General features: G+C 51.5%; 1 protein-coding gene across 1 annotated transcript in view; it reads left to right on the top strand.

The window, feature by feature from the left end:
• The window catches only part of PGAP6 (post-GPI attachment to proteins 6), a 39,823-nt gene extending 14,175 nt beyond the window's left edge, over positions 1-25,648 (top strand). The window contains 11 exon segments of the mRNA XM_075010240.1: positions 583-716; positions 1,174-1,346; positions 1,349-1,438; positions 4,568-4,917; positions 11,561-11,654; positions 12,115-12,238; positions 14,251-14,387; positions 15,607-15,785; positions 17,083-17,229; positions 19,030-19,146; positions 19,830-25,648. Of these exon segments, the coding sequence (XP_074866341.1) occupies positions 583-716; positions 1,174-1,346; positions 1,349-1,438; positions 4,568-4,917; positions 11,561-11,654; positions 12,115-12,238; positions 14,251-14,387; positions 15,607-15,785; positions 17,083-17,229; positions 19,030-19,146; positions 19,830-20,126 (1,842 nt within the window). The 3' untranslated portion in view covers positions 20,127-25,648.
• The last annotated feature ends 886 nt before the right edge of the window (positions 25,649-26,534 follow it).

Here is a 26,534-nt window from a genome sequence, read left to right as displayed (position 1 = left end):
TGGGTGTACGTGCTGCTCTGATGCAGGCTGGTGCTATGGGACAGGGCATGGTGCTGGGGCTTTGCTCACTGGAATGAGAACTGGTGGAGCAGTAATCCTTGGTGTTCATTACACCCTGCCTGCTCACCTGCCTGACTGGAGCACTCTGCTGTGCCAGACAACTGCTGCTCAGGGTGAGGGACCCACGTGCAGACCCCATGTGCAGTGTCCCACAGTTAGCAGGTAGAAGCACTGCAGAGAGGTGGCTGGGGGCATTGGACCGTGTCTGTGATGGGGGAGAGGTGGGTTTTCAGAGGGTGGGGCGTGTGCTGGTGGCGGGCGGGGGTACGTAGCACTGATTCGAGGAGCACAAAGAGATGCACCTTCAGACGGATCAGCCGTACTGCACCTGCTTGGACTAAGGTGTCCCGGAGTGTGCTGGCAATGGCAGGGGAAGGAGAGCAGGGGCAGGAAGGTCTGGCAGGAGGTGCTGGTTCCTTGGTGACAGCTGGGCCCTCCACCGGATCCTTCGCCCAACATAGCAGCATTCGAGTTGGTGCTCCTGGCAGCTGATGCTAAGCTGCCTTCCTCCTCGCCCTGCAGGGTTTCTCCACTCCATGCGCCTATGTATTCCAGCCAGACATGTTTGTGCTGAGAATCATCGACATCCCTGTCCTGGAGCCAGACACACCCTTGCAACTAACCATTGCCTCACCTGCTAGGCCGCTGCATGTCAAGTAAGTAGCGTGGCAGCAGGGATCTCTCCGGGCTGCAGGTGGAGCCTTGCCCTTGCGGGACTGGAGTTCCCATCTGCCGCAGGGGCCTGTCTAGCACGGGCACACACCAATCCCATAGAGGACCTGTGGCTACCCCGCACCTTGGAGCGAGCAGGCTTGTGGTAGATCCCCTGAAAGCAGAGGCTCTGTGTTGTGGGTGGGTGTACTAAACGGGGCCCCACTCCCTCAAGGAAGAGAGACAAGTTCCTTCTTGGTGTCCTCAGACACGTGGTTACCGGTACTTTATGCACCGTCCTGGACAGGACTGTAGCAACAGAGCCTTGTGCCGGGCTCCAGAGCCCTTCTGGATTCACCCCAGGGGTGAGTGTCCCTGTTCTGTGGCAAAAGACCTTCACCCCCACCAGCTGGCTTGTAATCAGGGCAGGCAGGGAGGTGTTGATGGTTCCCATTCCTGCAGGATCTTCATCCCGGAGTACACGGCCACAATGCAGCTCACGCTGCAGAGCTGTGCGGTGAACGGCACGAAGACGTGCGCCGTGCGGCTTGTGCTGGGCTCCATCACGCTGCCGCAGTCCTTCCAGAAAACCATCAGATGTGTGGGGGGAGCCAACTGCAGCCTGGTCCTGGCTTCGCCCCCTGGGAGAAGTGGCTGCAGATCATGGCCGAGAGTCTGGGCACCGCCAACACCAGCATTTCCTTTGAGATGATTGCCTCCTTCACAGGTGTGTTCTGGGATGCTGCCGGACAAGCTGTTGCCTGCGCAAAGTTCTTTATCCTTTCCACACTTCAGGGACACACGCACCTTTACCCAATCCTAAGGTCTCAAGGCGTGACCCTGTTAATTTAAACTCCCCACCCTTAGCCAATTCGTAGGGCTCGGGGCATAGTTCTCTGCAGGTACGCAGGCTCTGTGCCACTGAAAAAGCCTTACACAGTAGTAGTATTACTCTTTATTTACTCACAATTACCAAGAAAGCAGGATACATACTAAGCACACAGTATCACGCTCACCAGTCCTGATAAGGCTGGCAGACTTCCCCTGTTGGGACAGACAAAGTCAGTCTCTGGATGCTGGTTGCTGCAGTTTTGGTCATGGGGGTGAATCCTCCCAGGTTCTTCCCTTAAGGTGTTCCTTCTTCCACCCTTCCTCCTGCTGCTTTCTTTCTTGGACTCCAGTTTAATTAGTGCAGCTTGAGTCCTGCTTAGCTATACCATGACCAATGATTTCAGTATAATTTTACTAACCAATCGTAACCTACTGTGATAGAATTACCTAACCAATCATAACCCGGCACCTTAACTGATTTACACCTCACAAAACTGATTATACAGCAGACAGGAACAATTGCAAACCAGACAGAGATCATACAGAAAACAGTAGAAAAGTGAAGACCGTTATTATAGAATGGGGATTCCACAAGCGCACTTATTGATAAGTAACAGAGAAGGAGCCGTGCGAGTCTATACACTATCAAAACAGAAAGCAGTCAAGTAGCACTTTAAAGACTAGCAAAATAGTTTATGAGGTGAGCTTTCGTGGGACAGAGCTTTGTGGGTCTGTCCCATGAAAGCTGACCTAATAAATTATTTTGCTAGTCTTTAAAGTGCTACTTGACTGCTTTCTGTTTTGCTATTGATAAGTAGTTTTTTGCCAGACAAAATGCTGCTAAGTGTTCTTTACCCATCTTGAGATCTGCTTTCTTTTCCTTGTGACAGTGGATGGCATTAGGATGTGGTCTCCCTCTTAACAGCCTGGTGTGATGCTATTGCAATGAGATTTAGATGGAATGTGTGTGACTTGTGGCTCCACAGTTAGTGGCTGCTGCATCTCGTTTTGGCTGTAGAGGAAGGCCTTTCAATATGGCTATAGAGAAACCATAGTGGTTCTGCTGTTACATTCCCCTCCTCAATGAGGCTTTTACTGAAGCTGTCATTAATGTGGAGAAGGCCACCGTCCACATCAGTCCACCATATCTCCACTGGGTTTTCACCAGCACAGGCTGGCTTGCTCCTGTGTTCTTCCTAGGGGGAAACAGGATTTCTGTGGTGGGACAAGCCCCATGTCTCAAGTGAGGCAGCCTGTGCAGTGTGACTAGATGTAGCCATGTAGGTCACTGTCTCCTGTGCCCTATTCTAACTTCCCAGGAGGCTGGGATCCATTCACACCCTGTCTGTGCTGCTGCTTGTTAACGCTGCCTGCGGAGGCCTCACTGCCCTGTGTTTTCAGCTGGAACAGGAGGCTTGTGCTGGGAGTTCAGAAGAGCTTACGGTTTCTGAGCCACAGACTTTGACTTCAGAGGACATCTGGGCAGCAGAAGCTAGTTCAGGGTGCTGCAGCGAGAGAGGCGGTCTCTTCCCCCTCCAGCACTGAGGCAGTAACCGTCTGCTGGTTGTCTCTCAGAGCTGCAGTGAGCCTGAGCTCTGAGCAGTGTGGGCAGACCAGTGACGCTCTCTGGGCAGGCCACAACACGTGCTGAGGACTCAGGGGACATGGAGCCTGAAACCTTGCCTAGTCCTGAACTGAGAGGCTGCTGGCCTTGGGAGAGCTGGGCTGTCCCCCAACCCCACCTCACAGTGTTCTCAAACCCCTTTCAGATACATACCTTGTCCCATTCTCTCAAGGCCCCAGTGGCTCCCATATGGGTCCCATAAATTCTGGCTGGGTGTGCAAGACTCCTGGCCAGGCTCTCTGAGCCGAGTTTCACTTTATGGAGTTTATGTGATGCCTTCAGCATTCTTAACAAATGAGCTTTTAGAAACCCTTGTCCCCTACCAGATGTGAGGGCTCTGGAGGCTCTGCCGTCTGCTGCCGCTGGGATCTCATGGCGAGAGACGAGCGTAGTCCAGGTGCTGAGAGGGTAGCAGTGTCCCTGCTGCAGGAGACAAAGCTGCGGGGGCAGGGGGCACTTCGGCTCCTGCAAGTGCCTGGTTGTGAGGACTTGCTGCCAAAGCCAGCAGAACACAGGGGTCAGGCTGTGCCCAGAGTTCAGCGGTGCCCTTTCCTTTGGGGTTCATCCCTGGTTCTGTGACTGGGCTCAAAGCAGATTTAACCCATCACCCGACCCTTGGATAGCTCTGATGTACGCAGAGCACGTATGAACAACCAGGGCTTGTGCCCCATTTCCATATGGCAGCAGTTAGGGCAGGTGCCCAGTGGATGTCTGCATGCAATGAGAGGTATCGGTGCCTCCCCCCCCGTCCTTCGTGCCTTGCCTGTGAATGGCACTCTGCTCACGTGTGGGGGGATGTGGCAGGTCTGAGTCTCTGGGCCGTGGCAGGCCCCTGGGCTGGAGGTTCCAGCAGTGGCATTTTGCAGTCACAGTGGGGCTGTGAAAGATGCACTGCCAGTGCGGCTCTGTCTAAAATCGCTCTAATAGTGGACAGGTTCTGTTCCTGTCGCTCAGAGGACTGGAGCTGCTCCCCAGCCACGAGCAGGGGAGGAGGGCTTATCTCCATTTCGTGTGTCCGCCCTTACACGTCTCAGCATACTGGGGCCTGGAGGGATGAGGTCTGCTTCCCAGCCTGGGCCTCAGGATCGAATTGCTTTGCTTGGCAATTCTCAGAGAGGTAGCTGAGTTAGTCTGTATCTTCAAAAACAACATGAAGTCCTGTGGCACCTTATAGACTAACAGATAATTTGGCTTTGCCCACGAAAGCTTATGCTCCAAATTATCTGTTAGTCTATAAGGTGCCACAGGACTTCATGTTGTCTCGGCCATTCTGTGAACTGACGTCCTTGTAGCCCCCAAAGCAAAGTCCTCCAGTTCCAACGAGCAGGACTATCCCTGCTCTCTGTGCTCATGCTGGCCTCGGCCACAGTAACCTTCCCTCCTTTCCTCATTGGTCTGCAGCGTGCAAGCCAGGGAGCACCAATTCCTTCCTTAACTTCTACAACAGCCTGAATCAGAGCCAGAGTACTCCAGCCCCAGGAGGGAGCACCAATGCTAGCACCTTTGGAGCATTGGGGAACACCACTCTACTCACAGCAGGGGCTGTGAACAACGCGTCCAACCCAGGGACCTTCTGCCTCCAAAATCAGCCCGTTGTCCGTGAGGACTTGGACGTTGCCTCCGTGAGGTTCAGGGTGATAAATGGGCCCAGCGTTCCTGTCCACTCTGAATTCCCCACACTTCTCTTCTTCAACTTGAATACTGGTGTGGACAGTGGAGGCACCCTGGTGGTGAACCTGCTGCTGAATGAGGTACAGTGTGCCCCTGTGAAAGCTGTCAGCTTGGGTGTTGGCATCTTTTCTCTCTAGTTGTCCCACCAAGCATGCGTACGCACTGGTTGAGAGCTGGCTGGGCAGTGGAGATGGTAGCAGAGGTGCGGGGAGTTTGTGGGGAACATCAGAGCTGTGGTAGAACCTCACCGTGCATTGCTTTTCATCTCTGTGTCACAGAGAATTTTACAAATGTCCTGTCAGCTGGCTCTAGATCTGCTGGGGAGAAAAGGTCCCTGACTCGAGAACTGTTATTTAGTCCGCGCTGCTTAGTTGCATCAGAGAATAGCAGAAAAGCCCAGCCTGTGGAGAGGCAGCAAGAAAGAACATGAGCATTCGCAACAGCCCTAGCTCAACCATCCCTGCAAATGCCAGGTTGCAGAGCCTCCCAAACAGCTGGGAGAAGCAGGGGCTGTTCACACTAGAAAGGACGGAAGGTTGGTCTGGTAGTTAAGACTCAAGTCCCTGTTCTACCAGGACCTTGGGAAGTCACTTAGCCTCTCTCTTGGGTGATGGCAGTCAAAAGGCATTTCTCCATGCCTGTCACCTGGCAAAACAATACACTAGAGCGAAGAGCCCACGCTTGGAGGCAGATCCAACCCCTCTTCTCCTTCTGGGGAGCTTCACCCTGACATCTTGATGAATGACAGAAGCAGCAGTTTGTGAGCCTTTCCGTGAGCTTGCAACACACACACGCTGCAATGCATGCCGTTAAAACTAGCAACATCTGAGTAGAAGCCTCCCTAATGCTCCAAGCGGGACAGTCTTACCCAGGGGTTGGCAACCAAAATAGCAAGAAGAGCCGTTTTTTAAATTCAGCAAAAAGCTCAGTACTTAAGAGCCGTGGCACGTGTGAATATGAGATGGTTCTTGATATATAATGCCAAGCCGTGCTTTTTGTAACGCCTATTTTAAGACCAGTGTGCACACAATGATTTGTAATGCAATATGTGTTTACTGCAGGATGTTCACCATATACCGAAAATAATCAGGAAGGTGGTGTGTTTTTTGTTTAAACTTTGTCACTATAGCGTCAGGAGCCACAAAGAAGTCCTTAAAGAGCCGCAGGCAGCTCCAGAACTGCAGGTTGCAGACCTGTTGCCCTGGTGCATTGGTGGTGAGAGCAGTCTCCAGATTCCATGACTAGTAGTCATGTGGCAATTCTCCCAAAAGCACCATCATTTTGGAGTTGAATGTACCACTTGTATGTATGCAGACAAGTTGTACGTCATTTGAGACCTTATTTGAGATGAGGTATGACAAGGAGCTGTCCAGTGGTGGTGTAACCCTGAAGATAAGATGAAGCAGGGGTACCTAATGTGAGTGTAGTTTGTATAGTTCTAGAAACACTGCATCCTAAGACTGCAGCTTTTATTGTAAATTATAACACCTTTATGTGGAGTTTATTGATCAGAGCTACCAGCTGACAGCATGTTAAAAGATTTTTACAGGTTGCACCTCTTTTGTCCAGCACCCTTGGGACCTGACCGGTGTTGAACGGAAGACTTTTCCGGACCACGGAAGGTCAATATTGCCTGGCACATCACCAGCACTTGCACTGCTTACCGGGCTCTTAGAAGACATTTCAGGGTAAACTACAGCTAAACAGCAGCACAGAACACTGAGAGCCAGGACTGGTGGCTCTTAGCGTATTTTATGGGGACTGTGATTTTGGTCACACCCATGATAAGTGGTCGTCGGGCTAACTCATATCATTCTGGGTTATGGATGTTGCTGGACAAAGGAGTTTTGGATTAGAGAGGTTCAACCTGTATTGGTTTTGAATGGGCAAGTATTTATTTTTCCAGAAATGATGAAGCTGTTTAGCATTAACAAAAATAGCAAATATCAGTATTTTGCAATATGCTGTTATGAAATATTTTCACATTGCACCTTCTGAATCATCAAAGTAGCTCACAAGCGATTATAATAGTTTTCTATATTTTTGAGTTGAAATTTGCTGGATCAGTCTTTTGCTGAAGGTGGTGTATCAGTAGCAGTAGATTGCCTGCCCCTGGTTCGTACTGCATAGTGGGTAGAACTAAATACACGTGAGTTCCTAAAATAATGCTTCTCCATTTGTAAGCTTCTGTGCATATACAGTGTAACATTTTGTCCACCTGGTCGAAGGTTTGTATTTGTAATTGCTTATGGATGCAATGCTAGTTGTTTTAGCTGTTCTAGAATCTACCCTTTTTATTCAGTGGTGCTTCTGCACAGATCAGTATTAGCATTGAGAGGTGACAATACCTAGCTTCAGACTGGGCTTTGGTCAAAGTGCTCAGTAAAGAAAAATGGCCATTTTGATACTAATGTGTGGATTATATTTAGCATGGGTTTGTGTGCTTGTATGAAATGAGAAGTGACGCTGGGGCAGTTGGAATGCTAACAACATGTTTTGGAAATTTTACCTCTACAGAGAGGTTGCAGTGCATGAAGACACAGAGGATGCAGGCCCCTTAAAGTTTACATCAAAGAGAAAAAGGCTTTCCAGAAACTTAATTTATTTAAACAAAAATAGTATGCAACACTGTCAAGCCCCTAGCTTTGAAGAGAATTCTGTGATGCTGGTGGTAAACACTAGGAGAGAGCAATTGTATTGATAGCCCCTGGATGAGTTTTTAAGTTTAAAGGGTTTGCTGCCAACACTTTATCACATGGGTTACTTTAAAAAATGCATGAACAAGTCAGGTAGGTATCAGAGTTGTATTAAAACCAGGAAAGAATGTAGTCTCTGATGTTCACCTCCATCTGTAGCCACTAGATCAAATATGTCTTCCAGTGACAGGTCCTGTTGCTTTGCTCACTTGAGAAAACCACACACAAGTCAAGAAATTCCATAAAACAGGAACACGTGAGAGAACAACCAGTCGAAGGGAGGCAGCGCTTCAAAGCCGAGATAGCGAGATGTTGCAGGAAATACCTGTGGCAGACTTGATAGATGTAGTTTATCACTCTCAGTAGGCCTTTCTTCCTACCTGAGTAAAATAAATCTTAACACAAAACTATCTAGTCAGACTGAAACAATAGTCACCTTATTTTATCAGCTGATTGCAGCAGGCTACCCTAATATCATTATCTAAAAAGCAGGCTCTCTTCCTGTTCAAGCGGCTAGAAAGATATGGAGACTGACTCCCTCGGATATTGAACCTGCAAAACTCTTCCAGTAGCAATTTATGGACAAGAGTAGAAAAAACACAATGGTTCTGCACTTCATTTCTTGCATGACACGGACAAGGGAAATCTATCATCATTTTGGACAGTGCAGTAACATTGGCTGATACTACCCAAGCTGCTCGTGATGCGAAGCAGGAATTTAAGTCATCCAAATGTTTTATGGATGTTCTGGTGAGTAAGTCTGACGAACAGCATTCAAGTGAACAAGCGGTTTGATTATAGTGCTGCTTCAATGAGGTGACTATAGTGAGAGGTCAGCTATCTTTGTTTTCGACTTGGTTTAGGAATTTGTGCTGAGGCTGACTGATAAAGACGCGTGTAATTGAGCAAGCAAGAAGTATCTTTCTGAAGACATTTGAAGAAGATTGGTCTCAGTTGTAGAGCGTGTGGTATTTAACAGTTCCAAAGGGATCATATTGCTGCCTGAAATGCTTGCTGCACACCTGTGCCACGAGTTTGGATCTTGCAAAAGAATTGATGTTACGTGTTCTTGGATTCAGCATCAGTTACGATGAGCTGAGCTGGGTCATGGTAAGTGCTCCAGAAGGTGAAGTAGAAGGACTCAAGGGAGATGTGTTTATTCCGAATGGATTTGTATCACTTCACGCTGTTGGAAAACTTCTCCATGGAAGCGATGGTGATATCGACATTGATGTAGAGAGCACTGATTGAAAATATACCTTCCATTCGACGGCTAGTGTGATATTTCAAGAATAGCCTACAAACAATCCAGCATCGCAAGAAAGGACACTTAAATGTAGTAAGGAAAAGCCACTTACTCCTCCTGGGTGATCAGTGTCTCTCGTTCAGTGCGCAGTGTTCTAGAACACATCCAGAACCAACTTGCCATGAAAAAATACCTCGGAAAATAAACTCTTGTTGCCTACATGTGACTGCTGTCCGAGGTCTCTCCTAGTGTCTGTAAGATGACTACATCATGTTGTCTTGCCAGTACCAGAGGCTGCTGCTGATCACACTCGGGCGACTCCTTTTTGTTCTGATTTCAGCCACAAACTTGTAACAAAGAAGAGCGCCTACATGGGAGTCCCCTACCCCTCAATTGCGAGTGCCGAACTAGCTGAGGTGGCAGTACGACAATGCGGAAATGTAAGGAAATGACAGCAGTGTGCCATTCAAACTGAGGATCGGCATCTGCGTGCCCTTGCTCAGCAAGGGAAACAGACTCTCTCGAATGTTCTTGATACCAGTGAGATTTGCCTGAGTGGTTTTCACGCCCTATGCTGCTCTACTGCGCTTACTGGGAAGTTTTGGGGAAACAGGTTGTGAGACCTTGTTGTTGATTCTGATGTGTACGTGGCTTGTATGGCAGGTCAAGATGCTTGCTGGGTAGCAGTTCAGTCATGCTGTGTGTGTCTTGCTTCTAGCTTTTGCGATCCTGAGCGCTCTGCAACATTATTCATTTGTTCAGTGATCTGGGCAAGGTGGAGATTCTTCTGAAGTTCTAGCATTTGTCTGGCAAATGTTGGCTGACACTCAAAAGGTGTCTGAGTCTGAAGATACTGAATCCTTACAACATGTCTTTAGAAAGGAGGTACTATGACTTAGCATATGCCGCTACCACTGGAGGAATGTCAGACACTGGGGTATGCCAAGCCTTCAGCATTCATATTCTGGGATCGTTTTCTCCAGGATTTGCTGACGCTACTTCTAAATGTCTGTGCAGAGCGAGCGGATGATTGTAAAGTGTGCAGTGAGCTGTCCTATCCTGTTTCCTTCCTGCAGACATGCCACTCTCCATTCTTGATGAGTTAAATCTCCCTGAAGAAGTACACAGAGCCTTTGAATCTGGGGCACTGGTTCTGACAGCGGAACGTGGAGTGACATTGGAATAGAGGAAACGGCCACTGATGACTCGAAGTGCAGCGGTGGGACTGCAGGAGTGCCAGGAAGCCAGCTCCTGTCCGATGGACTGTCACAAGACGTGTCTTGAGCGAAAATGCAAAAGCTGTGAGGAGAAGTAAGTGGCCTATTGAGGAGCAGTCTTGTCGCAAGCCCTGGTGCCTGCACAAAAAAGGAATGAAAAGTTTACAGTTATTAACAATATGGTCTAGGGGTTCTTGACAGCATATCCACTGGACTGCATGTCTCACCTGTGTAACGGTCTCTGCTGAAAATGGCAGATGCTGGTAGAGAACAAAGGGATAGAATTGTGAGAAGCGCACTCGATCCTGGTGGGACACATGTCGTCTTCAGCCACATCAAGAAATCTGGCATGTTCGGAGAGAGCGACAGATAAGTCTCAATTTCTGCAGCAAGGAAGTTAGTAGCAGTGTCGTATGGCCACCGTGGGGGGGGGGTGGGAAAAGAAGACCTACAGAAGCCTGACTTGCTTGTGTCTCAGCCTAGCCATTAAAACGGGCACGTCGTTGGCCACGCTCCCACCATGTGTGAAAGTTTTGAAGAGGATGTCAGAAGAGCGCCTTGCAAACAGATGTGGATAGCCTTGCACAAGGGGAAACAGGGCTGCATAAATGTGGATGGTGAGCGACATCCTATATTCTTCAAGGGCCTCATGGCACTGGAGTTCCTACAAGATCTTATTCGTGCTGCATGGGCTACCGGTGTAGGCACAGCCAGTCATTTCTATAGTCCACACAATCTTTTCTGCACAGAGCTGTGCACGTGCCAAAGGCAATGAAGACTGGTAGTCTACACACCTTCGACACAGATTGTAGTGCTGAACAAGATGACAGTGATGACTAGAAACCTCACCAGTGCTGATGCATTTTAGTGATACCTGTAGAAACGTTATTTGTTTGCTCAGTGGTGAGAGCAAGGAGGAGATACTCACTCCTGAAGTTCTAGAATTGGTCTGGTTGAAATCTGTCAGACTTCTAGACTACTGATACCTGTAGAAGTTTATTAGACTTTGCTTTATCCTTTGGATTCTTGTTGTGATGTGTTGAGGCCACACAGAAATCCAGTTGTTTCTGTTGGTTTAACAACTCTTTGTATCATTTCAAGACAAACACACACATTTCTAAGGGACTTCAAAGCTAGTTTGTTCAGTGTCAATGAACCCTGTTTCTGTGGTGACAGTGCCATGGGGCTATGCCCCATGCTTACTTCACCCTAAAGCAGATGTGGTAAGCTTGTGAATGATACACAGGTGTGTAGAGTGGGAACATGAGGCCTACAAAATTGTTTGTGTCTGCTACTCACCTGTAGGCAGCCTTATGCCCCAGCCTGGCTTGCCCAGAGAGCAGTGGAAGCGTTGCTAAATGGCATAGTTCTGCAATCTCCAATGCCTGGTGATCAGTTTAGGGAATGAGGGGAGGTGTGTAATGCTGTGGGGTGGGGCTAGCTAACAACGTGAAGCACAGGGGTGGTGGTAAAGAGGTGTCCGGGGGCGGGGGCGGGGGGGTAACTCTGCAAGGAGGGATCAGCTTAATGTTGATTCAGATCCTGTGTGCTTCTGTTTGCACAGACTTCCCAGAGCACAGACAATGCTAGCGTGTTCGCGTGCGTGAGCGCAGCCTCTCCAGTGCTGAGCCTCAATACCTCGCAGAAATGCAGCACAGGTACGGACACCACTGGCGCCCAACTCGGGGCTCTGCTTGCATTCCCAGTGTAAGGTGAGGGGATTTGGCAGTGGCGTCTCTTGGCTGATGCTGAAGCCCAGCAACACTTGGGCTAAGGTCTGTTTCCGCTTGAGACGTCCGCTTGCCCCTGGGTATAAAGGGTCCCTGTGAAAGAAGCTGCCTGTGCTAGCGAGGTAAGGGAGCGTGCTGCAGGGACTGCTGCTGCTGGAATGGGTGTAGTCACTATGCCGGGGCACTCTGGATTTAGCTCCAGGGAGCTGAGGTGACTGCCAAGTTCCTGCTTACGCTGCAGAGCACTGAGCACCACAGGACTGGTCACAGCCTGGTGTTTCTGTGGGTCTTGTCTCCCTTCCCTTCCTCTGCTCCTGAAAGCTGCAGAGCCTCTGGGGGATATTTACTGCATTACGTGACTAACGGCAAACGCCCTCTTTCTCTGAAGCTTTTTTCCAGGGCTACCCTCTGAACATAACTGCGTCCTCCACTGAAGCAACATTGATTATTCCCTACCCAGAGACGGACAACTGGTTCCTTTCCCTGCAGCTCATCTGCCCACGGGGCCGCGGGTGAGTGTATGTCTGGCTGCCTGGGAGCCCCCAATTTCTGCTGTCCTTGACAAATGCCACCACACCAACTACCGCACGGCGCTGCCTAGCGCTCTGCCCTGCAGAACCCCAGCCGGCACCGGGAAACCGCTGGCAGGAAGCCCCTTTGTCCCACTTGGAGGAGGCGGTAGCAGAGGCTAATGCAAGCTGGCTTTCTTGCCCTGCCTGCCGCAGGGTCTGGCTTCCACATGACAGGTGCTGCAAATGGCCATGCTGTAAATGAAAATAAAACGTCTGTCCTACAGCTCTGCAGGGGCCTGTGCAGGATTAGGTTAGGAACATTTCTCAGTCATCTGAGACAACCGGCGGCTGAAGTCAGCATCTCTTCCCTGGGAGTCTTTTACGATGCTGCTTCAGGTCAGAAAGATCCACTTACCACCAAACGAGCGCTGGCCTGGCCTGGCTCATGGAGGCTCTGTGAGGCCTGTCCAGGTGGCTGGCTGGGCTGCTTCATCTCAGTGGTAGCTCATCTCCCATCCCCCTGAGCACTGACTCTTCCAGCCGGTAGGACTGTGGACTTCAGGATATCCAGTGACTTTCTCTGGCCAGCTGAACTCGGTCCGCACAGGGTGTGCGGCTGCTTCGTTCCTCTGGCGTAAGTTTACCAGACTTGCTGCTGATCCCGCAGGGGAGGAGCAGGGCATAAACAGGAACAGTTTCTAGTGGGGGTACTGAGAGCCGTTTATCCAAACTGTGTATAGCGGAACCACTTCCGGCCAGGAATATGGCAGCCCTCCTCGTTCCAGCACCTATGTGCGCAGGGGATGAGATGGAAGAGGTGGGGGCTGCAAATGGTGAAGGGAAATGGGGCTCAAAGGAAGCAATAGCTATGGACAGATGGGAGCCAGGCAGCTGAGTTCGTTATGCTAGTTAGCTCGTGTGCAGTCACCATACAGCCAGCTTACCAGCCTGTCTCCAGTGCCCCATCACCTCCCTTCTGCCCTGTTCTGCAGTCAGGGTCCCAGCCAGGTCCTCCTTTCTGGCCAGCACTGAAGCATTCTCTGTGACACCAGTAAAGGTGAGCATGGGTTAAAGAGGAACCAAGGCCGAGATGCCCATTTCTGGGGGCCTGCAATCAGGCTCCCACATTAATGGTGAAGCACCTGGGTGGAACCTGGCCAGGTCCCTTCCATACAGGTGTCTAAGTAAGGCCCCCAGGTTTGAATGCTTTGGACAAGGTGTCAGGAACCTCTTTTGGCCAGAGAGCAGGTCACTGAGCATCAGCCTGCCCAGAACTCTCCCCCCTCTATGCGACCGCAGAGAACCCCATGGAATGCCCATACCCCCACTCTTCGATCTGCACTCTTCGCGCTCCCACCGTGCTTCTGGGGTGCTACCAAGAGGTGGGAGGTATCTGAGTGGGGGGTGGTGCTGGAAGGTTTTATGTCCATCTCACGTGCTTCTGGGGCAGTATCCGCCTCAGAGACACTTCAGAGAAGACCGTCCAGAGGCATCAGAAGTATTCTGTTGGGTTTGTTTCTGCACTGGGGTCCCTGAGGCAACAGGAGGGATGGGACAGCTGGGGTCAGGCTCTTCCACGTTACCTGCTGAGTGGTTTCTCTACCCTGCTAGTTCTCAGGAGTCCCCCCCTGCCCCCAAACACCCTCCTCACACCCATTTAGCCCTAGGCTCCAAAGACCTGGGTGCATCTCCCCTGTGGTGCTGTTATGGCTACTCTGTAGCGTGCAGCAGGGGAGCGTTTGACTCCCTTTAGAAGTGCGTGCTGTCCTCTGTGTTCCTGCAGCCCTTGAAGAGAAGCAAGTCGGCGAACCAAGATGAGGTCGCTGGCAGCACAGAACAGGGAGCGTGGGACACTGAGCTGGGGGGGCACTTCTGGGGTAATGTCAAACCCAGCATATCCTGGCTTCAAGCTGCAGACTAGCCCTGGGGAGAGGATCGAAGTGTGTTCTGCCAGCAGCAGGTATCTCTGCACGCTCAGGTTCCTTTGACCATGGAATCTCTTCTGGCTGCAGGGACTGTAACAAAGCGAAAGCCAAAGTGACCGTCTCCACATACCTCACCCCCTGCTTCGATGACTGTGGGACGTACGGGCAGTGCAGTCTTCTGAGAAGACATGGCTACCTCTACGCCGCCTGCAACTGCAAAGCTGGTGAGTCCCCTCTCCGCAGAGCCTGGGCCAGCCTTCCAGCAGACTGCAGGCCCACCGAGAGGCAGAACTTCCCTTTCCTGGGTAGGGACTTGGATGTGCTGGCAGTGGAGTGCAGGGGCTCCCAGAGCCAGAGAGCAAAGGGTGAAACCACACCCTGCGCACGGCTGCTGCACAGGCAGTGCTCAGGGACCCATATGCTAGTCAGGAGCTCTGGAATAGCCCACTGGTGGTGGGGACAGCCACCTTCAGCTTGAAACCCCTGGGGCAGGGCCCTTGGGTTGCAATACTTGCTGCTCTGGCCCAGCTTCCCATTGCTTAGGAAGGTATCTCCAGACACTGATCTTCCGTGCCGGCTCCCCAGGGCCAGGCTACTGGCAGTGAGACAAGGGCCTCTCGCCACTGGGAGTTCAGCAATCCCCGAAGAGCTCCTAGGTGCATTTGGCCTCCTGAGCGGTGAATCAGTAGAGGATAGCCCAAGGACGACGCAGGATGACTTGGTTGACTGCCTGTTTTGTTGAGGCCCCGGGTAGCCTTCAGGGAGGTGGCTGTTCCCTGACAGTGGCAACGTGCTTAAGAGTTACCGCATGCATGGAACGGAGTTTTCTCAGTTCCTGAGACATGAATAGGCCCTGCTTACCTTGCACTGTTCATTATATTATGATGGGGCCAGCATTTGGGCCTCACGGATTCTTTCCTCCTCAGTTGTTGAGCCTCCAAGTCTTTTCTGCATTCATACAGGTGCACCAAACCCAGCACCTTGGGGACCTTTGTGTTTGCTTTCTGTGAGTGGCCTAGCCAGGCCAATGAATACCGGGGACCTTGGTCTGAGTTCTGCAAGCCCTGTCTGAGCATTCACCCCACAGACCAGTTCCCCTCTTTGGTTAAGCACAAGGAAGAGGCAGGACTTGTCTATAGCGTCCTTTTGTCTCTTGTTAGTATAGACGTGGGCAGGTGGAATCACTGTGGGCTCAGCACAGGACTTCTTCATCGAGGTACAGTCTGCCACATTCCCTGCCAGAATGAGCTGCAGGGGAGCAGGTGACTTATGCAGCAAATGCACCTGGTCCCCGCAGGACATGCAGAGAGGAGATGGAAAGGGGGATGGAATTCAGGTTGTGTGTTCCTGTGCTGGGCAACCCTGGGGCAGCTGTTGGAAGCCTTGGGGATGCGCCGTCGGTTTCAGATGTAGCTTGTAACCTCTCTGTGTGCCGTGTGCCAGGTTGGGGTGGATGGAGCTGCACTGATGACACTAAAGCCCAGTCCGTCGGCTCACAGAATCTGGCCACTCTTCTGCTCACGCTCAGTAACCTCATGTTCCTGCCAGCCATTGCAGTCGCTCTGCATCGCTACTACCTGGTAGAGGCCTCTGTTTACACCTACACCATGTTCTTCTCCACGGTAGGTCATGTCAGCTGAATCTGTCACCTAGCACCAACTTGTCAGGGGATGCGGGGTGAGGCCCTCCCCAGAGCCACTCCACTGCTCCCATCCCCAAAGCGACAGGCTCCTGTAACCCACTGCTGTGTACCTGAGAGCGAAAGGCTTAGCAGGAAGGGATTCTGTCCCCATAGCCCCTGGTGCTTCTGGGACTTCTCACTGCACTTCCACTGGAGAACAGACCTGACTTAAAGAACCTGCCCTGCTCCGTGTGAGTTCTCGGCTTGCACCAGTGAACCTGACAGGGCTGCAGCTCAGTCCCAAACTTAGCATGGAAATACCTGTGTCAGGCAGCCTCCTTCCAGTGTCAGGCTAGGATCCCAGCTGGAGCCTGATCAGTGGGAACCATGGGAGAGCGGCGCAGGGCTGGGGGGCTGCTCTGTGTGTTAAAGGATCTTAATGGGAGATAAGATAATTCTCTGTGTGAGCCAGGTACGTGCTTCTCTAGGGCCTTGAGTCAGACGTGGAGCAGGCAGGCTGGAGAGAGGAGGGGGCAGCCATGCTCACACTCTGCCTTGCCTATTTGCGGACAGTAGTCTGGAACCTGGGCCTTCCACTTAACCCACGAGAGGGCTCATGTCTAAAGACTTATCCTAAGAACGGCACTTATAGTAACAGAGCCGCCCCTCCATTACCCCAATGGCGACGAGGTGCTGCAGGAATACACGCAGAGCTGTTCCTAGTTCCTCTCCCTCTGAATGCAGGAAACCCCCCAAGCCAGTGGGACAACGGAATGAATCTGTGTAAGGAGGCAGAGGGGTGGCATTAGTCATGACTGAGCAGAGCAGCGAGGAGGCCTGCAGAAGGGGCCTGAGGACAGGGGGTGCTGCTACTTTGCCTTTAAACAACACAGTCTCCAGAGAACAAGATTGCCCAGCCTCCCGCACCCATACACACACACTCCAGAAACCCTTGGCAAGATCTCCTGGGGACCTGAACGGGGTTGTCTTGGGAAGCTGAGGTGCCCTAGGGCCTGGGCAACAGGGGACGGGCTGCTGAGTCTGTCTAGAAACGAGCATTTCCTCCCCCTAAGTCCTGGGCAGGCCCATCACCGAGAAGTATCTAGTGCACAACCAGCTGGTCTCCCTGCTGCAACTGACCAGCAGATTCTCCCTGCAGGGAGGGACTCCTGGAGAGACCCAGAGCTCCAGGATGAGCCTTTAGTATTTGTCCATCAACTTCATCCAAGAAAGGAGCGTGGCCCTGTGAATGTGCTGGTTTTCCACTGCACTAGGCTCTTCTTGTTCCCTGCCTCTAGTTCTACCATGCGTGCGACCAGCCGGGCGTTGCTGTGATGTGCATCATGGATTACGACACTCTGCAGTACTGCGACTTCCTGGGCTCCGTAGTCGCCATTTGGGTGACGATCCTGTGTATGGCTCGAGTGAAGAAAATTTTAAAATATGTGAGTAACAGGGACATCCAGTGCACAGAGTACCAGTCACGCTGCTAAGCGAAACAATCGAGGATCGGCGAGTGCCAGGGGATCAGCTGTTGTTCTGTCCTTAATTCCGCTGTCCACCAGCCAGTCTGACCCATCTCCGACAGCCGCAGATCCAAAGGCTCTCCCTTCCCGTTGCCCCACGCGGAAGTATTCTCCTTTAGTGCATGCACGTGACTCAGTGGCCTGCCCTAGATCAAGGGAATTGGTTTCACAAGATCAGTTGAGAAGCCAGGGCAATGTTTCTTATGCAGACAAGTGCTCGGGCTGCACGTTCAACTACAAGTGGCATTTCCCGGCTTCCTGAGCGCTTGGCCTTGCAGCCTGCACTCTGCGTCAGTGCTGGGGCTGTGGCGTTTGGCATTTATATTCCCAGGAGATTGGAGGGCGCCCCATTTCCATAACTAACTAGCCCCAGTGCACAAAGGCCACTGTAGTTGGTGGGTAGGTTCCCACTGACTTCACTGGGCTTTGGGTCGGGCTGGGACTGACAGACCAGCACATGGCTTTGCAAAAGCTGGCTAGCGTTGCCCGCTCTCTGCCCACTGCCGTGGCTGCTCGGTGTCCTTGGCCTGTGTCAGTGGCAAAGGTCCTGGGATTTCCACTGTTCATAAGTGTAAAACCCCTGAATGTCCTTGACACTTGGCTTGATGTCTGTTAAGGTAACCCAGGGCCCTTGGCACAGTCCCATTCAGGGTGGGGTACCCTGTGGTACCTCTATGCCATGAGCCCTCCCTGCCAGCGGTATCGAGGGTGCGCCATCTGCTGGACTAGTGGGGAACGCCGCTACTTCTCTGTGGGGAGATTGGCCCTCCCTGTTCCTTGACCGCCGCTCAAGCAGGTTGGGGCATGTCCTGGGGGGGGCCCTCCCTGATGCTAAATGCAGTTTGTCCTGCACGGAGTCCCCAGCTATGCGAGCCTTGTGCCCTCCTGGGCAGGTTTCAGAGTCAGACTCCTAGAGGTGACTAGGGCAGCTCACCATCTTCTGAGCCCTTGTCTCAGGCTCCCTGCAGACCCTGAAGCAATAGCTCTGAGAGAGATGGTTACTCACCTGTCCACACTGAGAGCTTGCAGAAATGCAGGGGCTGATGGGCTAGGCAGGTCTAAGCTAGGACCTGCCTGACTTCTGGCTCTGCTTGTTCACATTAGACACTTAGCTGAGTGGGGTGGAGCCTGTTTAATTCTGTGCTTGGGCCTGGCTGGGGCCTGTGCTCTGCTGCATTCAGTCGAATCTTCCCCTCCCAACAGAATCCATTCCCCAGGGCCCTATGTGCCATCCCCCTTCATTAGCTGTAGATAGTCACATGTCTCCTTTCTTCACCCTCCTCCAGCCAAACTGCTGATTTAGCTCTTGTTGTTTCTCCTGCAAGTTGCTGGCAGTTTCTGCTGGGGAAGCACTGTGGAGCCCAGGCCCCCCTGCGTAAACACAACACCAAGACAGGCCCTGCCCCGAAGTGATTGTCAGTTGCTCTTCTCTGACTCCTCCCATTTCTCAGCGTCACAGCGTGCTCAGCACAGAACCTCTCTCCTACAGCCACGTTGGCAGGTGTGGAGCGTCTGCCTGTCCTGGCCCAGGTGGCATTTTCTAAGCTGTGCTGCTATATCCCGTCCACCTCTCTGCAGGAGTCTCCCTTCCAGGGATCCTGCGTTTGAGTGAGGGCTTTGGCCTCTCTAGGAGCCAAGCCATACCAATGCTGTTCAGCAACTGTAAGGCCGTCCGGGGGTTACGTTCCTGATGTCATGTCCGCCTTTTGTCTTGCTTAGGTTCTGTTTATGCTGGGGACCCTGTTGATTGCCATGTCCCTGCAGCTGGACCGCAGAGGCGTTTGGAACATGATGGGCCCCTGCCTTTTTGCTCTTATCGTCATGATCATCGCATGGGTAAGTGACTGCTGGGGAGGGCCACCTGGCCGGCACTTTGCTCCCTTTTTATTTCCGCTTTGAGAAGCGTGTTTTCAGTCAGGAAGGAGCTGCTGCAGTAGCTGAGTGCGACAAAAGCCCTGCATGCCCCCAGGAGCAGGTCTCAGGCTTTGTTCCCTACCCGCATGGATCAGGGTGACCTGGCGATGCAGTGACACCAGTGAAGGGGAGGGGTTAGGCGCCTAAGCTGGTAGGCATAAGTTAACCGAGGAATTCCCTGGTTACCAGTCTCAGCCCAGCCATCCTAGCAGATCTAACTTGCCAGGCCTCTCATGGCCCAGTTGTGATTGCTGGCAACCCACCTGCTCTGTGCCTTCAAAGGTACAGCAACCGTGATTTGGGCATTGCCCGACTCTGCATGCTCAAGTGAGTTACTCGGCAGTTCTGTTAACTGAAGGTACGTGGGGCCCTGGGTACAACTGAGACAAGTCCAGGCTTTGCACCGTGCCGGGGCAGATGCTGGGATTCCTTCCCTGGACCTAGGTGGTACAAGTGACACCTCTCGCTGGGAGGTGCAGACTAGTTAGTGGTCAGCTTGGTCCCCTCCCGGTTGGCTCCCCGGGTACCAGTGTGAGCATCTGCTGGTCCCCATGGCAGAGTGGGGTCTGTGCTGCCATAACTCTTCTCTGGTGTTGTGCCTTTAGGTATACCAGGGGGTGAAGCGCCACCATTGCTACCCCCCCACATGGAAGCGCTGGGTTTTCTACCTCATTCCAGGGATCACCTTGGCTTTCGTGGCCCTCTCGGTGTATGCGTTCATGGAAACCAATGACAACTACTACTACACACACAGCATCTGGCACATCCTGGTGGCCAGCAGTGTGGCTTTCCTACTCCCGCCTTGTGACAAGCATAAGAAACCCTGGGCCTGGTCGCAGCAGCTCACCTGTAGCTATCAGATATGCAAAAATGACCGCGAGGAGCTCTATGCGGTGACTTGAGTGGGGCTGGCATACAGGGTCACCGGCCAGTGGGACAGAGGGCAGGCCTGGGGCCCCCTTCTCCCGGCCAGTGAAAGCTGCCACCTGTGCATGCCCAGAACTCAGCAATGCACTGGTTGGTGATCCAGGGCAGTGTTACAGCAGGAGCAGGTTTGACTGTGCTGATGCTGGGTCTCTGTCTCCAGGGAAGAGTCATCCTCCCTTCCCCCCCGCGACCCTCTTTCCACGGGACAAGGAGGGGTTTCTAATTCCCTTTGTGAAGAAAGGAATAGCCTGCATCCACATTCTACCAAAAAGACGAGAGCTCCACTCCCTTCCTGCCTTGGCAGCTGGCCTGGGGCTCTTCGTTACCTGTCTGTAGAGGGCTGCAGGATGGTGTCTGGTTTGGTTCCCCCTTGGAGTTCCTGTGATTTTTGCCTCACTTTGCCACGAAAAAGGCAGCTACCCCAGCTGTGGATGAGCTGGAGCTGATGGGATCTCAGGGACTGCAGAGTGCCCTTTTGGGGAAGCAGTAATGAGCCATCCTCCAAAGCCTTTGCTCTGGATCATTGGACCCCACGCAGGGATTGGTGCGTGATTGCAGCTGAGCAAACCAGGTGTGAGAGCTGCGCCCTGAGGCGGCTGGGGCTTGCGTTTGCAGGAGAACACAGGCTAAAATTCAGATTCTGATTTGATGGCACCATAGTATATCTGCCTTTGAGAGACTTCAGTGACATCCAGCACAGAGGGCGACATAGACCTGACCCAGAACTGCAAGGGTGGATTCAGGAGCAGGGATCTGACGCTCCCAAAGCAGCTCTTTTGGTCAGTGCATCCTAGGAGAGCCAGGAAGTTGCTATAGTGGTGGCCTGTCTCTCTGGGGTGTTTGATTGTCAGGCACTTGTCTGCCTGCGTCTTCCCTTTGCCCCTTCAAAGGCAGGTGGACTCTGGTGAGGAAGATTTATGGATGAGAAGCATCTTGAGTGCTTTGAGAAGGCCTGTGAGTTGAGCTGCCCTTCACAGGCAGGCCTCTCTAGGTGCCTCTCTCAGCATTAGGGAACGATCATGTCCTGGTATATTCCCCGTAAGCCTAGCCAGCTACATTCCAGCTGGTGGGCAGATCATGCAGTGCTGGGGAGTGCCAGGTTTCTGTGTCTCCAGTAGCTCGGGAAGCTGTCAGTTGTATACCCCGTGAGGCTGGGGTCAGGCCCCTGGGCAACCCTGGATTTAGGGCTTGCACCAGGTCGTTATAGTATCCTTGGGAGGGCAGATCCTGGTTTGCTGTCTGGAAAAAACAAGTGTGTATGTGCCCCATTGGTGTTCCTCCCTCCAGGAACTGAGACGGACCCACGGTCGTGTGCACGCGGGCAGGGGACACGCGCTAAGATACAGTCCTGCTTCTCAGTCACCCCAGCGCTCCGCTTCCCCTCCTCCCCACAGGGAGGTGATGGACCTGGGCCTTGTCATGTGCCTGCTGCAAGATGCTTTTGTAGCAATCCCCGGGGAGTTAGGTGCCATGCGCATTGTGACTCTGAATGGCTGGTGTGGGCACTGACTCATACAGCTGGCATTTTGGTTGCTAACTGGGGCGGCTGCCCTCAGACGTTTGGGAACTGCCAATTAAAGGCTTTACCTCTGTTCTGTCGGTGATTGTGCCTCGGGGAGGGTTTAGAATCCTTCACGCTGAGAAATTAAACACAAGGCGGCGGCAGCAGCTTCCGCCAGGTGAACAGAGCTGTGCAGACTCGCTAGGGTGTGTGAGGGTGGGGAATTAAAGCTCACTTTTCAAGCAGTGAAGAACTGGAGCCTTCAATGGCGGAGCTGAAAGCGTTATGAAGTGGGCATGTTTGACCCCAGGAGGTGTGGGCAGCATTGCAGAGCTGAGGCGGTCAGACTCAGCCAGGAGAACACAAACTGGCTTTCAAAGGGGCCGTATCCTGGCCTCCTTCACAAAGGCACTTCTGTCTCGTATTCGAGTGGCTGGGGAGCTGCAGGGCTGTGGGAGTCTGCCCCTCCCAAAGCGCAGCTGTGGAAAGAGAAACACACTGTACCCGTAGGTTGTAGAACCTTTGCCCGTCTCTGTGATGTGCTGTGGCTTGTGAGTCCGTCACACCCTGCTTTGTGTTGGGGGAGCAATGACAGAAACAAAAACCAGACCCTAGATCAGGCCACTGTTTTCATTCCTGTTCCTGTCACGTGTCAGATCAGCCGCTGTTGGAGTTTGTGCGAATGCCCATGAGGGCTATAGCAGTTCTCGTGATGGCAGTAGGTGGCTGAGAGAAGGTAGGTGAGTCCTGGAAACGAGTGGAGAGCAGAGTGAAACTTTCAGCGTGTCTCTGCTACCAAGTTTTTTTGGCCCAAAACTGCCTTTTGGTGATAAAACAGCAAGAGTGTTCACACTTCACTGCGACTTTTGTCAGGAGAACACCCATTTTTAGCAACAAAATCTTAACATCCCTACAAGAGACTTTTTTCCTCCCTCTGTTGCTGAGAGAGAGGTCCAGTGTAGACTCTGTTTTTTGTAGACAGAACTGGCCTCCACCAGTATCCCACAATGCCTTGCCCTGATGGCTCTGCTCACAGTTTTGATTGCTGCTGCTCTGCAGGCCTGTGACCCCTCCCCTTTCAAAGCTCTGGGAGGTATCTGACAGCTGAGTGAGCTGCTCCCTTTGGGGAACAAAGAAAGACCAAATCGTTGGACTTCGCCTCAGCCCGGGCAGGGGGACAGGCAGCTGTGTTGCTTTGATGGAGAGCTCACAGAGCTACACATGATGCTGCCTCCAGGAGTTGAGGCAGCTGTGGGAGAACTTAAAGGGAACCCCAAAATGTGCAGGGATCAGCTCCTCTCTCCCACCACACTGCACTGTGGGCTATTAATTCACCGTACATTGCTCTCACTGTCCATAAGGGCGCCCCCAGCGTGGACATCCTCTGTTGACGCAGGGAGCAAGTGTGAACACCTTCTGGTGGCTTTTGTTCTGCCAGCTTTTGGGCATCGATGCAAGTTTTGCCAACAAACCTTGGTAGTGTAGTCAGACCCTTTGACATCCCATGTATTGGACACCTGTTTCTTCCTGAATGTAACAGGACACATTTGCACCCTGGCTTTAACTAGGCTTCCCTATCTGTGTGCTAAATCATTCGCGTTTACAGCTGAGATCATACTAATGTCCAAGTGCACATATCAACCCGGGGACCAGATACCTCAGCAAAATAAACTGCAGGAGCAAAATTGCAGTTGTATTTGCATGTGGAATTTGTGCAAGCAAAAGGAAGACAATGCGTGAATACCTAGCCCGAGGGATATTCACTGTATGCTACTTCCTGCTTTTCCCTCAGGGATGCCCACTGTTTCACACGTGGGTCTGATTGTGAGTAGAGTGTTGGCTATTTCCCGTACATGATATCGCATCTAACTGCTGTCTGACATCAGGGATCCTTCCTTCACGATGATCAGCTGCCGAGGAAGACAGAAAAGTCTGTTCAGAGTGTGGTTGGGAAGAAGGGGAGAGAGGAGAGTAAGAGCTGCTCAGGAGGGGTGCTCCCTCTGGGCAAGATTATTTGGCTTCTGAAAAACAGCGCAGCATTTTGCCAGCTGCCTCAAGCTTCACCCTTCCCTAGCAGCTAAGCCAGCCACCAGCTAACTTAAAAAGTTCCCACAAACTCTCTTTGGGGGGCTGGGCTGGATTTGGTGCAGATGAATCTGGGGATGACCTGCAAGCTGAGTCAATCAGCATCTTGCTCCTGGAGAACCTCTCCTTGGTCTCCATATTTCTTTACCAGTTTTTCAGACAGACATACAGAAGAGTGAATAACACTTATTGCAACTAATTGAAAAAGCCACTGAGGGAAGGGACAGAATGGCTATTGCAGGCTGTTTCCGAACACAACATCTTGTGCCTCCCTGGTCTGGCATGGATGGGACCTGGAGGGTCCCCAACAAGAGAATTTGATGGATTAGGGGAGATGCAGGGCTTCTGATGCCAAGCAGCCCTGTGCTCCCATGGGCTGCTACAATCCAAATCTCACACTCACGAGGAATCTGGCCTTGGGTTCCATGGGGCTCCAGCCATGCACTGCCCTAAGGCAGGCAGAGGGGATTCAGCTCCGTAGGGTAGGCGGCAGGCTCCAGATCTGGCCTTGCAGGACAGGTGGTGGGCTTTGGCTCTGGGTGGCCAGCCAGTGCTCTGCCCCCAGCCCAGACCATGCAGATGCTGGCTGGAACTGGGCTGCCGGACACCAACCCTGTGGATGCTGGTCCCAAGCCATGGTCTGCCGGACCGGGAAGGTTGCTGGACAAAAGACTATCTCCTCACTCCATGCTACTGATAATGTGAAATTGTATGGGAGAGGCCGAGTGGAACACTTAAGTGTTGTGGCAGTTTGACTTTTTAGTAGCTCCTAGAAACAAGACGACCAGATTTTTATATTTAGACATAATGTCCCGAATCTACGAGCCTTTAGGCTACTATAGGCCTTGGGCTCTGTCTTAGGGCAGGTCTACACTAGAGGGGAAAGTTGAATTAAGGCACACAAGTCCAGCTATATTAATTATGTAGCTATAGTCCATGTACCTTAATTTAGGCTTCCACGCTGTCTCCACTAAGGGAGGTTGACGAGAGCCTGTGCTCCCATCGATTTCCCTTACTCCTAATAAGGGGGAGGAGTACTGTGATTGGCAGGGTTGCCCTATAAGTTTGATTTAGCTCATCCCCACTAGGCAAGATCCATCACAGCAGGGTCTGTATTCCCTTCGTACCCTTATTGTTCCTTTCACCTCCCATAGCAGTGCTCTAGGTAGTAATTTTGTACTTCATTGGAGCAGGATTTCATACACTCTGGGATTCCTGTAGCTTAATCACCAGTTTTTAGCACTTTCCCTTCAGTTGTTACAACTTAGTTGTAAGCTGAGCATTTGGCCTTAGAGAATTAATATATTGTTTGCAACTCTTTTATATGTAGAATGCTGCATTTGCAGCTAGAATGCTGCATACTGACTAGATTGAGCAATAATAATTTATGCCTTTTTAAATATAGTTTTCAATGCTGTGAAGCACATTGAGCTTTGGGATGGGTGGGGGGTAAATTCCTAAATTATTTTGCTAGTTTTATTTCTCTTCATTGCCAACACTATGATTTGGAAAGAATTATCTTGTATCATTTTACTGGGGAAATAAATGTACTGTCAATTGCCTTGGGTAGAATTTGAGCAGATGCCAATATTGAAATGTGTTTGGGGTTTTTTTTTTTTTTTTTGCTGTAATATATGTGATTTTAATTGAATTTTATTTAGTTTTTATAATATAATGAAATTAATGAAATTGTACTTGAGATGGTCCAATCTGCAATGGCACTTTCTGGAATGGGGTTTTATATTTGTATGTCGAGGGCAAGAAAGCAAATAAAAAGCAAACGAAAGTTGTGCAGGCCCAGCGGTTTCTTCTTTCCTGGGGATGATAGAGGATTGGGGGGTGATGCTGTTCCAGAGGCTGATCCTCATCATCTCTCCTTTGAACAAGTTTAACTTAAACATCGTCGGTGTGTGTTTGCTCTTTCCCATCACTGTGTCTCACTTCCCAGCTGGAAGAACCTTCTGTGTGATGGAGTTCAGCCTCTGTGGCCCATTCAGTCCTTGGCCTCACTGCTGAGACCGTGTGGGTGGTCTCAGGTTGAACCGCTCTCTGGTCCGGCATGATTTTAGTTCACCAGATGTCTGCTTAGCGTGAGTGTGGCCAAATTTCCCGTAGTTCAATAAAGTTTGTTTACAGCCGCCAGTCCCGGTTCTCAGGGTTCTGTGCTGTTATTTAGCTGCAATTTACCCCTAAATGTCTTCAAAGAGCCCCGTAAGCCATGGAAGTGTTGGTAATGCTGCTGGACAGCTTTGCTCTCCCGGGGTTTGTTCAAATTCTCTGGTTTCCTACTGGTCAAATCCTGAGGGTGCCAGCCTAGAGGGGTTAAACCTGTATGTGTAAATATCCAGCTGGAGCTGGCCTGGCAGTACCAGCCTCTTTGCATGTAGTGTGCTGAATGGGTGGGCGAAAACATGGAAATGGTTAGTTCTTGCCAGGGTTACTGGCAGAAAAGCCAAACCGTGTTCTCCCTCATGGGTGATCCCTGACCAGACATCTAACGCCTCATAATTCACCGGAATTGTTCCTTCCCTATTGCTCGTGCGTGTGAGCCCAACCTTGTGCTGTATCTTAGATCTTTTGCTCGATATTCTATTTATATTATTATAGCTGGGTCGAGCTAATTTTCTGGCGTACACCAGCTCCAACTCGGGGCCTGCATCCAAAGGGCCTATGAAATCCGGAGGCAGCTGCCCAGGACAATAGCTGCAAAGAGCAGATTAGCCCTTCCATCTCATTTTGTACCTGGAACAGAACATGAGCAATGGCTGGTCTGTATTAGGATTCTTCCTTCAAACTA

Source organism: Carettochelys insculpta, chromosome 16, assembly GCF_033958435.1.
Source record: "Carettochelys insculpta isolate YL-2023 chromosome 16, ASM3395843v1, whole genome shotgun sequence".
In the NCBI taxonomy this organism is placed as follows: Eukaryota; Metazoa; Chordata; order Testudines; family Carettochelyidae; genus Carettochelys; species Carettochelys insculpta.
Note: the sequence above shows the minus strand (reverse complement) of the source record. Positions and strands in the feature narration are given on the sequence as shown.